Source organism: Varanus komodoensis, unplaced genomic scaffold (genome assembly GCF_004798865.1).
Source record: "Varanus komodoensis strain SLA01 unplaced genomic scaffold, ASM479886v1 scaffold57, whole genome shotgun sequence".
Taxonomy (NCBI): domain Eukaryota; kingdom Metazoa; phylum Chordata; class Lepidosauria; order Squamata; family Varanidae; genus Varanus; species Varanus komodoensis.
Genome location: NW_025336182.1, coordinates 1768843 through 1782989, shown reverse-complemented (window position 1 = coordinate 1782989; position 14147 = coordinate 1768843). Strand labels below are relative to the sequence as shown.

Below are 14147 nucleotides of genomic sequence, written 5' to 3'. Positions count from 1 at the left end.
CCCTCTTTTTTTGTTTTAAAGAACTCAGTGTGGCTTCCATCATTCTCCTCCCGCTGCTCTCAATCTTATCTCCACAACAACAACCTTGTGAGGTAGGCTGGGCTGTGAGTCTGCAGCTGGCCCGAAGTCACTAGAGGGTTCCTGGGCCGCCTGGATCCCGGACCCGAGTTCTTCACCGCTGAGCCACTCCAGCTCCCAGGCCCTTAGTCCGACGCAGACCCCTCGCCTCGATGCCCAGCAGTCCACACCATGGCTGCCGATGGAGGGACACTGGGGCGCAGCTCCGTCATGTCTGCACGCATGTCCCACCCCCTCTTGGACTGTGCGTGCCTGGCAGGAAGCCCCTGCATAGCCAGCGTGGGCATGTCTGCAGCCCGAGGCACCAGGCGCCGGTTCCCACATGGGCCCTTGGTGTGCGGCAGGGGAACTTGAGAATTCTGAGCCCAGCTAGCCGAGTACCAGAATAGGAGTCCACAGTCCCACCACCCAAAAATCCACTCCTGAGCAGGTCAAGACCTGCTAGTACTCATAGAGCCAGAAAGAATGAAGCGACTGGGTCAAAGTCGAAAGGACACTCAGTTGCCGATGTATCTGGTGGTGAAAGGAGAGTCCAGTGCTGCAAAGATCTATACTCCATAGGAACCTGGAATGTAAGATCCATGAATCAAGGCAAGCTGGATGTGGTCAAACAAGAGATGACAAGACTGAACATCGACATCTTAGGAATCAGTGAACTAAAATGAACAGGAATGGGTGAATTTAATTCAGGTGACCATCAGGTATGCTACTGCGGGCAAGAATCCCTAAGAAGAAATGGAGTAGCCTTCATAGTCAATAAATGAGTAGGAAAAGCAGTACTGGGATACCATCTCCAACATGACCGAATTATCTCAGTTCGAATCCAAGGCAAACCATTCAACATCACAGGAGTCCAAGTCTCTGCCCCAACCACTGGTGCTGAAGAGGCTGAAGTTGACCAGTTCTATGAAGGCCTACAACACCTTCTAGAATTAACACCAAAAGATGATGTCTGTATCATCATGGGGGATTGGAATGCTAAAGTAGGAAGCTGAAAGATAACCGGAATAACAGGCAAGTTTGGCCTTGGAGTGCAAAATGAAGCAGGCACAGGCTGGTAGAATTTTGTCAAGAGAATACAATGGTCATAGTAAACACTCTTTTCCAACAAACCAACGGACAACTCTACACATGGACATCACCAGACGATCAACAAAAAAACCAGATTGATTATGTGCTCTGCAGCCAAAGATGGAGAAGCTCTGTACAGTCAGTAAAAACTAGACCAGGAGCTGACTGTGGCTCAGATCATGAGCTTCTCGTTGCAAAATGTAGGCTTAAGTTGAAGAAAGTAGGGAAAAGCACTAGGCCACTCAGGTATGACCTAAATCATATTCCTGATGAATATACAGTAGAGGTGACAAATAGATTTCAGGAATTAGATCTGATAGAGTGCCTGAAGAACTATGGACAGAGGTTCGCAACATTGTACAAGAGGCAGCAACTAAAACCATCCCAAAGAAAAAGAAATGCAAGAAAGCAAAATGGCTGTCCAAAGAAGCTCTACAAATAACTGAGGAAAGAAGGGAAGTGAAAGGCAAGGGAGAAGGAGAAAGATACAAACAAGTGAATGCAGAATTCCAGAGAATAGCTAGAAGAGATAAGAATGCTTTCTTAAATAACAGTGCAAAGAAATAGAAGAAAACAATAGAATAGGGAGGACCAGAGATCTCTTCAAGAAAATTGGAGATATGAAGGGAGCGCAAAAGTTGGCTTGAAACTCAACATTAAGAAAACCAAGATCATGGCATCTGGTGCACTCACTTCCTGGCAAATAGATGGGGAAGAAATGGAGGTAGTGACAGATTTTATTTTCCTGGGCTCCAAGATCACCGCAGCCAAGCAATTAAAAGACGCTTGTTCCTGGGGAGGAAGCTATGGCAGATCTAGACAGCATACTAAAAAGCAGAGACATCACCCTGCCAACAAAAGTGCGTATAGTCAAGGCTATGGTTTTCCCAGTTGCGATGTATGGCTGTGAAAGCTGGACCATAAGGAAGGCTGAGCGCCAAAGGATTGAGGCCTTTGAATTGTGGTGCTGGAGGAGACTTCTGCGAGTCCCTTGGACCGCAAGGCGATCAAACCGGTCAGTCCTAGAGGAGATCAACCCTGACTGCTCTTTAGAAGGCCAGACTCTGAAGATGAAACTCCAATACTTTGGCCACCTAATGAGAAGGAAGGACTCCCTGGAGAAGAGCCTGATGCTGGGGACAATAGATGGCAAAAGAAGAAGGGGATGGCAGAGGATGAGGGGGCTGGATGGGGTCACTGAAGCAGTCTTAAGTGGACTCCAGGGAATGGCAGAAGACAGGAAGGCCTGGAGGAATATTGTCCATGGGGTCGCGATGGGTCGGACACAACTTCGTGACTAACAACAACAACAATATTATTAATTGGTTTTAAATTTTTAGCCAGGATGTATCAGATTTTATATGTACTTATTTGTATGATTGTGTAATTATGATGTTGGAAGCCATCCCGAGGCTCATGCGAATGGGACGGCATACAAAAATTCCAAATAAATAAATGAATTATATACTTGAAAGGCTGCCACAAAGAGGAAGGCCAGGGTCTCTCCTCAAGCATCCCAGGACATGGAATGAGGGGCTCCGGTGACAGAAAGCCAGCTTCTGGCCAAGCATCAGGAAAAAGCTTCGGTGCAGCGAAGGATCCAATGATGCACCGAAGCCGTGGGCTCTCTCATGCTGGAGGCATTCGCAAGGCAGCCATTGCGAGGGACGGCTTTGCCTGGAGTCCTGCGCTTAGAAGGGAGTTGGGCCCAGTGGCCTTGCAGGCTCCTTCCAAGTCGGCTGTTCAATGATGCTGTGAATTCCTGTCTGTTATTAGTGGGGAAAGATTGAACCCATCAACGGTGCGTTGGAATCCTGCAATTGAAACATGGGGAAGCAAGTGCCCATAACCCTTCACAATCATTTGTAGTCACCCCTGCAATTATTGTTGATAGAATCATAGAATCAGAGAGCTGGAAGGGGCCAATAAGGCCATCAGACCCAAGCACCCAGACCAGACGTCAACAGTCTTTGGAGAAGGGTGGAGGCCGGAGAAGGCACAGCGCCACGGGAGGCCCCCGTTCTTCCACCGGGCCCTCCTTTTCCAACTCACCGCCCTCCGGTGCAGCTCCCAGCATCCCTGATCAATATGATGGCCCCATGATCTGGTCTACAGCATCTGAAATGTGCCGATTGGAGGAAGGCACTTGCTGCAGCCTATGAATTTTACCAGATCTTTAGTGGCGTATGGGCAAAAGAAGAAAGACAGACTTGGCCCCCTCGGGGAATAATAGTCCGATATCTTCTTGGCATCACCAGCATCATAGATAATGGGCACAGCTGGGCCATTACTGGTTTGGCAGACCCCAAAACTGTATGTCACCGGGCATTTCTGCGAAAAGAGGCAAACTGCAAAATGAGGGAAGCTTTGGGTTTGCAGTGCTCCTGGCGCTCAGCGACGAAGGGCGCACGGGGTGGGAAAAGTGTGCCACGCTCTTAATGCAGGGCCAGGCTGTACCCCACGGGCAGGGCATCATCGCCTCCAGGTCTCCAACTGCCACCTTCCAGCAGAATCCCAGATCCGTGCCCAGGAGGCCGCCTTTACCTCGTGGAACCTGAGCAGGTCGCCTCCTCCTTCAGCTAAGAACCCAGTTTCGGTGTGGTATCTGATGAGGGAAGCGTTCCGCCATCCCTTCATGGGGGTCTTATTTGGGACGTGCCACACCGTGAGATCCTCGGCTATGAGATCGTAATAGCCAGGATTCTGGGAAGAAAGCAACCCCACGAGGGTGGGAAGGTGGGGGAAAGGCCGGCCGTTGGCCGGGCTTTAAGAGTTCCAGCAGAGTCATTGGAGGCCCATTGCTTAGCGAGCTCAGCGGGCTCAACAGACCTCGTATTTCTGCTTGCAGGTACAGCTTCATTCCTCTGGATGGCGAAAGAGTCTTTAGAATGAAAAAGGTGGCCCTTGTTGGACAACCGCTGAGGATTAGAATATGGTCATGGCTACAATCGCAGGGGATCACACAGTGACAACACATCCTATATTTGTGCTTACAGAATAACAAGAGCAATTAAATACTAAACTGGGAATTAAATAATAACATCCTCAGTGCCCAACTATGGTTACATCTATAATGACAACGATCCTAATACTAAAAATGACTCCCAGCCAGGGCTGAGCAAAATCAGTCAGTGCAATTCTCTTCCTGATTTCAGCGGTCACTAGAATAGAAACGTCTGGTTTAACCTCTTCCCCTCAGTCATCGCAGAGACACAGCATAACAGGCTCAAGTTACAGGGAGACAGATTCCGGCTGGGCCCCAGAACAAACTTCCAGGCTGCTAGAGCAGCAGGACGGTGTGTCAGGACCGGGCCGGGCTGGTTCTGCGAGGGTCCGCAGAGCGGGGCGCTAGCAGGGAGCAGCTAGGAAGGAGGCACTGCTGCAGCCGAAGGCCGTGGAGTCTAACGGAGAGGACGCCTTCCTTCGACAGCGGCTCCTTGCCACAGCAACGCAAGCCGTGCCCTGGCCTCCTCGTGCGCCTCGCCTCGTCCCGCCTTCCTCCAAGGAGACCAGGCCTTGCTGTCCTATTCCGCTCCTGCCGTTTGCTCGCCTGCCCTGCAGTGACAGTTCAGCCAGTGGGACTGTTTCCAGCCTGTGCTCTCTCTGCGCTACGTCAGGGCACTCGCTTCCACGCCTCGGCCCTCCCAGTCTCTGGCCCCTCGGTGAAGCCCAGACTCCCGCCTGAGCCCATGCCCTGGGACGGGCGTTCTGCCTGCCCGTGGCCTGGCCCCTGGAGGTATTGAAGAGGCAGCGGGACAGGGGGGGGGGGGGGGGGGGGATGGTTTAGCTGGGAGCCCTGCACTGAGCAGGGGTTGGACCCGATGGCCCTCTGGCCCCTTCCAGTGCCAGCATTCTAGGATCCTGTGGTTAACTGCGCCAAGAAACAGGAAATCAGGATAAGTTTGGAACTTAGAAATATATAAACAGAGTGAGTCAGAAGGGGTCTCCTGGGCCATCTAGTCTGACCCCCAGATTGTCCCTGACCACGGGGCCACAGTTGCTGCTTTTGGGGGGGAGGGGATCTGCCCTCAGTCCCTGCTTGTAAATGCCTTCCTTAATCGTGCACCTTTAAGATTAAATAAATTTGCTCTTTGCTCAATGCCTCTGCTCAATGCAGGCCTCAATGCAGGCCTCCAAGTTCAAGCATCCCCGGCAGTGGGTGCCCCAGATGCATCTTCACTGGCTCCAGCGTGGAGGGGCCCACCCCCTCCCCAGGCAGAGGGCTCCATTGCTGCGTCGCTCCAGCAGCCAGGAAGCTTTTCCTGACGTGCAGCCGGGACCTGGCTTCCCACAGCTTGCGCCCATCGTTCCGTGTCCCTGGCAGAGTGGGGGTGGGGGGCCAAGGCCAGGCGGCTCTTCTTGGGGCCCTGCCTGTGTGCCACCACACAGCCATGCCCGCCTTTGCCCTCAGCCTGGCTCTGGCCTTGGGCATCACTTCCTGAGGCTACAGCGGCCCAGAGGTGCAGCTGATGGAGGGAGCTTCCCCTTCTGTTCTCCTGTGATTTGACCCAGCCCTAACCTGGCTGTCCGCCTGAATCTGAACTGCACAAATGTGATTTCACTGCACACCTTGGCAGTTTTCCTAAGGTCTGGTTTGAGCTTCTATTCAGAGGTCGGCTGGGTGAGGATTTCTTCAGATCTGTGGAGCAAATGCCTCCTGCCTCACCTGCAGCCCCTTCTCGGGAAATCTAGATTTCTTCGCAGCCCCAGGGAAGATTCACGGGATGACCGGGCGGGCTTGCAAGGGAGCTGACCCCTTCCCAATTCACCAGCAGGGGGAGGACAGCCTTTCTGCCTGAGCGGTGGCAGCTGGGGCAGTGTTCATGGCCTGCATGCACACCGTGGGGCCGGGGGGGGGGCAGGGAATCGAACAGCCAGCACTGGCAGAATTCCCGTTTTCAGTCTTTGAGACAGAAATCAGCTCTGGAAGTCCTGGGACGCCTGAGGCCACCAAGAACGGCTCCTCCGGCAGGCAAGCGCTGCCCCTGCGCTTGAGGCCCCCCTCCTTCCACACTCCCCCGACGGGGCATCCTCGCCCGGCCAGCGGCTCCCAACCCGAACTTACTACACAGTGTAGACTTTGCTACGACTTTGCAAAAAAAAACCAGAAGCAGGAGAACATGTTGCTTCATCGCGGAGCCTGCGGAAGAGAATCACGCCTCTTGTTCACAGCTCTGGGCTCTGACGACTCGGTGCCATTGATCCGTTGCCCTCCGTCATCCCTGAAAGAGGCATCGTGCGTGGCGGAGCTGAAGCCCCAAGGCAGGCCGCCCAGGGTCTCTTGCAGCTGCCAGTCCAGACAGAGCCGGGCAGCCTGCATGCGGCCCGGGCAGCTCACCCAGAGCGGCTCCTGTGCCTCTGCAGCCCCCACCACTTGCCACCCCAGAAGCGGCCCCTCAGCTGCGGGCTGCTTGTCGGAGTGGTGGCCCCATGTGTCAAAGGCAGTGCTATGGGGAAGTCCCGTTACTGGCCTCACCTTCCCTCGGACCCCCGGGGCATCTCTGGGGCCGGAGGAGCAAGGGACAGGTGGCCCCAGAGACTGCGTGCGGCTCCGGGTGCGCTGCGTTGCGTGCGGCTGCGTCCCACCCTCTTTTCAGCCGCAAATGGCGCCGTTGCCCCAGACCTGAAAAACAGGAGCCTGGATCTGGAGAAGCTCCTGCACCTTTGTGATTCCAGGCAACAGCAGTGGCGACGAAGCAAGAGCTAGCTGTGTCTCCACATCTACACCAGGAGTGCAAAATGCCTCCAGACTGGTTTTAGCCCTGGTAGCACCCCTACGTCTGGGCACTGCCCAGGGGAGGGAAGGGTGGGGGGCCAGAAGGAGCCATGCGGACCACGGCGCCCTTTCTTGGGCACTGGCAGGCCCAGCTCTGCATCTCCCTCACCCCGCACTGGCTCCAGGGAGGTCTTCCACTCCCCACATGCTGCAGGCATGCACACAGTTCTCCTGGGACCATGCAAGACCTGTTCCACAGGGAGCAGCATCCACGAAACTGCTTCCTTGCCGTTCTTTATCCGGCTCTGCGCAGTCGCACACCACAGAACCGGCTCATCTGCGCAGGAGCGCCACTCGCTGGTCCTCCACCTTGGCCCGGCTGGCTCAGCTAGTGGTCTCCTGTTCATGGAGCTCCCCTTTATGGCGCCACACAAGCAGGTGAGATGAGCGAACAGCTCTTAGGCACCCAGGGCGCTGAGAGGCAGGGGCTGAGCTGGGGCGAAGGGCTCACAGCCTTGAGCCATTCCTCCCGGGGAAAAATGCCTTTAAAAATGGAGACTTCGCCAGACCAGCTTTTTCACTCTGGCTGGGAAACGGCGAGCTTCACAGCATTCTGGGGTGGGTGTGATGTTGGGGGCGCTTGCTGCAGAACTGCATGTCCGTGAAAATATTGGGCCCAAGCTGTTCTAAAGGCCCAGGCTGGTTCTGCTCTGTCCTCTCTGCTTCTGGCCAATTTAGAACTTGTCTGCTGGAGGCGTCTTTTGTTCCCCGGCCATTGCCCACTCGTAATGGTTTGCGGGTTCTTTTAGAGGGTGACTAGGCCCTCTGGTTCCACAGTGCTGCCTCGCCTCCTCGCCTCGCCTTTGAGCAGCTGAAGTGGACTATTATTTTTACAAGCCAAAGAAAACAGTGTTTCCCATTGCGCATGTCTACTGTTCTGATGTATCGCCATGCCAGCGAGGGGAACTGGGACAGAAAGGGGAAGCATGCCCGTTGTGGCGCTGTTTATCTTCGTTGATTTAAAGTGCTAAGCCAGTGGAAATTTGCTGAACTCAAGAGTGCTTTGCAAACTTGCTGCATTTTCCGTCCAGAGGAATGTTTATGAATAATGGCATTAAAAATCTGAGAATCAAGTTTCGCAATAATTTCTTGCTCTCCGTGATAGTATTTCCCTTTGCACATAAGCACAGAATGCTTCTAAACTAACACATTTTTTAAACAAATAGCACCAAGACATTTGGATAAGAGCAGTTTGAATGTTCATGAAGGGACCTCAAGGTGGGGCTGCACTGCCTTTCCGTTTGCTTTCACATTGTTTTTGCATTGGCCTTTACGCATTGTCTGGCCCTGACAAACTGAGGAAACACAGCAATTGTGTTAGGAACGTTTGGTGCCAGTCAGTCAGTCCTTTGATATACAAAACGGGGACTATTTGGCTGAAGAATTCTGCAAGTGAGGAGGACATTGGGGATGTGCTAGATCACCAGCTAAATATGAGTCAACAATGTGATGCAGCAGCAAAAAGGGCAAATGCACGTCTTGCTTGCCAGTATTTTTCTGGTCCCGTGTTCTGTGGTGTGCAAAGGCTTTCCCCATTTCGGTTTGGGAAAATGGAATTGCAGTGAGTTTCCGCTCAGTTGCTAAGGCCCACCTCTGCCCGCCCTCACCCAGGCCGCATGCGCGCAGTCACGAGCTCCTGTTTTGCAAGTCGTCTTGCAAGGAACGATGAGCCCCCCAAATGCGAACTGCTCCAACGCCTCACTGTGGGGTAAAGGATCTGTGCGCTCTCACAGCTCGATGTTTGGACATTTATTCCCTGTGGGTAGCAGAGTGGCGCTAAGAACACCCCGGTATCTTTGTCGGGGTGCTGGCCTTGTTCAGGAGCAGGTGACTTGCCTGGAGACACCAAGGAAGTAGCTCAAACTGAAACGTGCCATGGCCCAGGCTGGAGCTCAGACTCTGGCAGCTCAGGAGCGATCCCGCAGCAGCTGAGGAGAAAAGCCTTTCCCGGCCAGCGGCTCTGGGCCAGGCAGACACCATCCAGGTGAACTGGGACCGGGCGAGCCGTCGGTGCATCCGGGTCTTCTGGCGAACCAAGGGCGGCCGCCTGGGAGAGCGACTGCCAGACGCAGCAGGGAGCTTTGCGCAGCTGCGGCACGGGCCTGCGGTGGTCTCCCGGAACAAGGGCGCCTCCCACCCCTCAAAGGGCTCAGCTGTCCGTGACTTGCGATGCTTCTGCCGCCTGCTCACTGGTAGGCTTGTGACTCATAAATGCCCTCACGAGTATCTTGTGGGCATCTGCTGCCGCACTGTCCACGAACACCCTCAGCATATTGTACACCACAGAAAACGACGGCCCCAGGCTGGTCATGGGCACCAGCTGCTTCGGGAGCTTCGCAGCTTTGCCGGCGGCCTCTTCCAGCAGCTCCACCACCAGTGCCGGGGTGACGGCGGCAGCCAGGGGTGACCTCACCAAGGCCCGGAACAGCTCCAGTGGCTGCTCAGCCTGCCGGGCTGCTCTCCGTAAGGAGGAGTCTTCCAAGCCGAGGCTGGTGCAATAACCTCGCAGCGTCTGGGCCAGGTGGTCCAGATTGCATGCGATTGAAATCTCTGGGATGGGCACCGTCTGGCAGCTAGCGGCTACCACGGAGGCCAGCCACAGATGCTCCACCATGGCGCTCTTCTTCCTCTCCAGGATGCGATGGGAGACGTTTGGTGCGGCCATGAGAAAGCAGTGGCTCTTCTCCAGCTGCAGGTTCTTCTCCAAGGTCTCCACAAAGCGGGAGAAGTCATACTTGCTCAACTGAGAATTGGAAATGAGGAAGAGCTTTGGGAACTTCACCCCCTCGGCCTTCAGATCTTTCATGCACTCCTCCCGGATTCGCTGCAGGGCAACAGCATCGATGAAGCCCAAGGGGTTGCTCGAGCGTCTTGCCTCCAGATCTGCATCCACCTTGGAGCGGACAAAGTAGAAAGCCTTACTGGCGTTCTTGATGTGGAGAGCCAGTCTGGCATGGAGAGAGGTGAAGTGCTGGCAGGCCATGACAACAACAAAATCATAGCGGGAGGCACTGATCTGCTCCAGATAATCTTTCCTCTGAAATTCAGGGGAATCGATGCTCGGCAGATCCCACAGAATCACGTTGTCATACTTAGGGTGTGGGTACGGGGTGGGACCCCTACTGGTGTCTGCCCTCCCGGTAGGAGCAGCACCTTCATCCTCTTCACGTAGCTCCCGGAAGGAGTTGATGAAGGTCGACTTGCCAGCGCCAGACTCTCCGGCGATGCCCACGACTAAGCCGGCACTCTCCAGGGAATAGAGAACCTCTTCCAGGCTGTCGGACAGCTCCGGAAAACTCGCTTTCTCAAAAGAGCCCTTGAGGTATTTCAGCCGCTTTTCCATTGGTGTGTCCTTGTCTTCCTTTGACTTTCCTGCCATTGTAGCAACACCCGGCCAAGACCATGGTTGACCTAGAGGAAAAGCAAGCCAGCCGGAGTTACTGGAAGCATGATCTGCTCCGGTGGATCTTGGTCCCGGCATCAGTGCTTCGTCGTGGGCACCCTTGGAGGGTCTCACACGGCTTGTGAGCAAGGTGCCGGAAATTGTTTTCTTGGCTGTTGTTCTTGGCCAAGGAGACTCCAGAGATGGGAAAGGAGGAGCCTGGGAAACGGGGCCTCCAGATTCCAAGATGGATAAGGCAGGAGGGCTTATCTCAAGGTAGATCCTGAGACTAGCCTGTCAGCATCTGCTGGGAGGGATATGGAACCCGCCCCCAGCAAGCCTGGCATGAACCTTGACCCCGTGAGGTGGTGTTGGGAGAGAAGGGCTAGCCAGCAAGAGGAGCAGCGGACAGCTAAGAGGCTGGCCTGTCTCCGGACGGGCACTCGCAGAATGGTTCCTCAGAAGGAGGGCTCTTGGAAATAGATACTAGTTTGGGTTCAGTAAATTGCCCTGTGCAAGCCCGGAGACCTTTTCCTTGCTGTACGTAGCTTGGAAACACAGAGCTTCTGCAAAGAGCTGCCTGTTGCTTTGAAGGAGCGAAGGGGGAAGCTCACGCCCAGCACTGAGCAGCTTCACCCAGTTTCTCTCCTGGGGGGTTTCTTCCAGGCAGCTTTCATTGCTGGGGGGCTGCGGCATTGCCTTCTCTCTCCACGGAGGGTTTGGAGCTTTTCTGCGCTGCCCCTGCGAGCAGCAGCAGGAGCTGGGCTGCATCCTGGGGCCGCCACGCAAGACCAGGGGAAAAGAACTTGGCGAAATGCGCAGGGAGCCAGGCAGAGGCCTGCTTGTTGCAGCGACCCCTCGCTTTCCCCCCAAGGATCGCTGGGCAGCATTAATCAGCTCCATTCCATCCTTACAACAACCCTGTGAGGTAAGGTAGGCTGTGACTCAGTCACTGGCCTGAAGCCCCCCAGTGAGCTCCAGGCCAAGGGGGCCCTGCACGCAGCCCATCACGCGACCCACCACCCGCATGGGGCGCAGTGGTCTTGAGCCGGGCTGGAAAGTCTGCCAGGCAGAGGCGGGCGGAGCAAAGGCGCGGCTGCCTTGGAGCAGACAAGCCGCCGCTGCCGTTGCAAAATATGCCCATGTGCAAAATATGCCCATGTGCCCACGGGCATTCTTGGCTTCCTCATTTTTATGACACCTTCTGGAATTTGACAGCTTCCTGAAACAGTCACACCGGCAGTTTGCGGTCTGCTGATGTCAACCGACTTTCGCCTGGCGGCATCAAACCCCAGCAGGAGATGGTTGTGGGAACTGAGCCAAGGGCTGCTGGAGTGGAGTTCCGTTTGGGAAGGATATTCCACCTGCTCCAACTAGGAGGAAATGGGACACCGAGTACCAGATCGTGGCAACTGGAAATCCCGTTCCTCATTCACGGGAGCACGACTGCTCGCGTGGGCTCCCCATCTCACCCCCCAGAACTTCCCCAGAAGGCCCTCCTTCCCCGCACCCTCTCTTGCCTCTTCCCCCATTCCCTCTTTTTGGATAGCTTGCCCCTCTGAGGACTCGGAGGCCAACTGGGGCGCTGCAGGCACCCCCAGCGACAGCCCCGCCACTGGACCTCCCCGGCGGTCAGCTCGGGTTCATGGCTCTCTGGCCTGGACCCTGCTGGCGCCAAGCCTCCGTTGACAGCTGGCAGGAAAGCCCCCTTCCCATTGGACAAGCCGCCTTGCCCAGTGTGACGTCAGCGCCCGCTCGGAGACGCGGGTTTGAGGTGCCGGCAGGAAAGGTCCAGAGAGCTGCGTGCTGGGCAGCCGAGAAGTCCCAGCTGGGCTTTTATGCCACAACAACCCACTCTGCAAAGAAGCCATGGCAAACAACCCAGTGGACAGCCGGGCTCACCGTGGGGCATCCCGCTCTTTCCCGCTTGGTCCTCCTGCGCGGATCCCAGGGGACTCAGCAGCAGGGCCATCTTGATTGTCCTTCTTGCCGTGCATCGTCAGGAGACCTGCTGTGGCCCCTCTGCCCTCTAGGGCGTTTGCTGTTCCACCCAGTTTTGTATCATCTGCAGATCGGGTTATCTTTCCTTGTTCTCCCTCATCTAAATCATCAATAAAGATGTTGGAGAGCACTGGGCCCAGGACTGAACCCTGTGGCACCCACTAGTTTCCTCCATCCCATGTGAGAAGGTGCCATCGATGGGCACTCTTTAAAAGTGTCCGATTTAGCAGCCAATTTTTTTAGCAACCTAATAGTTTTTCCATCTAGTCCAGTTTTTGCTAATTTGCTTATAAGGATTTCCTGGGACACTATGTCAAAAGCTTCGCTAAAGTCAAGGTAGATTATGCCCACAGCGCTCCCTCCGTCTGGGAATGGTCTGTTTGACCCAGTCAAAAAATGATATTAAATTAGTCTCGCAGAATTTTTGATCCATTCATGTTGGCTTTTATTAATCACTGCATTTTCTTTGAGGTGCTTGCAGACTGATTTTTTAATAATTTGCTCCAAAATTTTCCAGGGATGGATGTCAGATTACGTGGTTTGTAGTTCCCAGGTTCATCTTGTTGCCAGAACCAGCTGCCACCAGAGTTTCCTTTGCCCAAACTGCCACACAGGGAGAAAGAGTAAAATGAACTTTGTATAACTCAAAGCCGATATGGCCTTAAATTGCTGTTTGAGGGGTCAGCGTGAACTGGTTATAGCTGATGTAAAAGTTGCAATTTGTTTTGCTAAATGCAGGGAGTTGTTTATTCCAGGTCATAGTGACTTATGGGGCAATAAGGGATGGACATGAGAAATGGACAGTCCTTGAAAGGAGAAAGGAAACTTTGAACTGGGTGGGTGGGGGGAGAATAAGATGATCAGGTTGTTTACCTAGCTATATAATGTTTGTTTTGGTGTACAATCGGAGAGGCATCCATTTGGGAGAAAACCCTTTGTCTATGCTTTCTTCTTAGTGCACTAGCATAAAACATTGTTCCTTTTGCTCTCTCTCGGTCCTGCCTCTAGATTCTGAAGCGGTGTGAGTCTGGGGTGCCCCAGACCATCCCTCTGTCTCAGGTGGGCTGAAGCTGGCAACAACCCTTTTTCCCCTTTTCGAAGATGGGGACAATGTTAACCCTTCCCCAGTCATCTGGCACGTCTGTTTCCCAGCATTTATTTATTGAAGCTAATCGACGGTGGCTCTGAGAGTTCCTCCGCTAGCTCTTTTATGACTCCAGGATGGAGTCAATCAGGCCCTGCAGGTTTGGATGTGTTTATATGTCTGTCAGTCTGGGGCTCCCATCTCTCACTTCCAGCTTGCACTTCCTCTTGGTTGCAGATTTCCTTGTGGGAGAAGACGGAGGCGAAGTAGGAATTGAGCGCCTCGGCTTTTTCCTTGTTGTCTGTTATCACTCCGTCATGAACTTTAAGTAGCTGGACACCCTTCTCTTTCTTAGGTCTTTTGTTCTGGGTGCCTCTGAAGAAGGCTTTCTTGCTGCTCTTAGCATCCTTCGCTTTTCTCGGTTCATTTCCTGCTTTGGCCTTCCCGATGCCGTCCCTGCAGTTCCTCGCGATTGGTTATATCCCTCCTTCGTGGCCTGGCCTTGCGTCCACCTCCTGCACATGGTTTTTTCCTTGTCATCTAACTTTCCGTGGAGCCACGTGGGCTTCCTCTGCACAGACCTGCCCTCCCTTTTTTCTGTTTTTTCCCTTCTCTTTGCCCAAAAGTTTCAGCAGCTGCACTCTTGTACCCGTTCCTTTCAATATTTCCCATTCTGCCCCAGAGCACCCAATCACCATTTACCAAAACTCTTCCACACACCAAGCACCTCTCAGACCAAGGAAGCGCTGCCCATT

General features: G+C 54.1%; 1 protein-coding gene across 1 annotated transcript; it reads right to left on the bottom strand.

The window, feature by feature from the left end:
• Positions 1 to 9074: 9074 nt before the first annotated feature.
• On the bottom strand, positions 9075 to 10304 carry LOC123032873 (interferon-inducible GTPase 5-like). The gene has a single exon (XM_044449051.1). The coding sequence runs from the start codon at positions 10302 to 10304 to the stop codon at positions 9075 to 9077; it is 1230 nt and encodes a 409-aa protein (XP_044304986.1).
• Positions 10305 to 14147: the final 3843 nt, after the last annotated feature.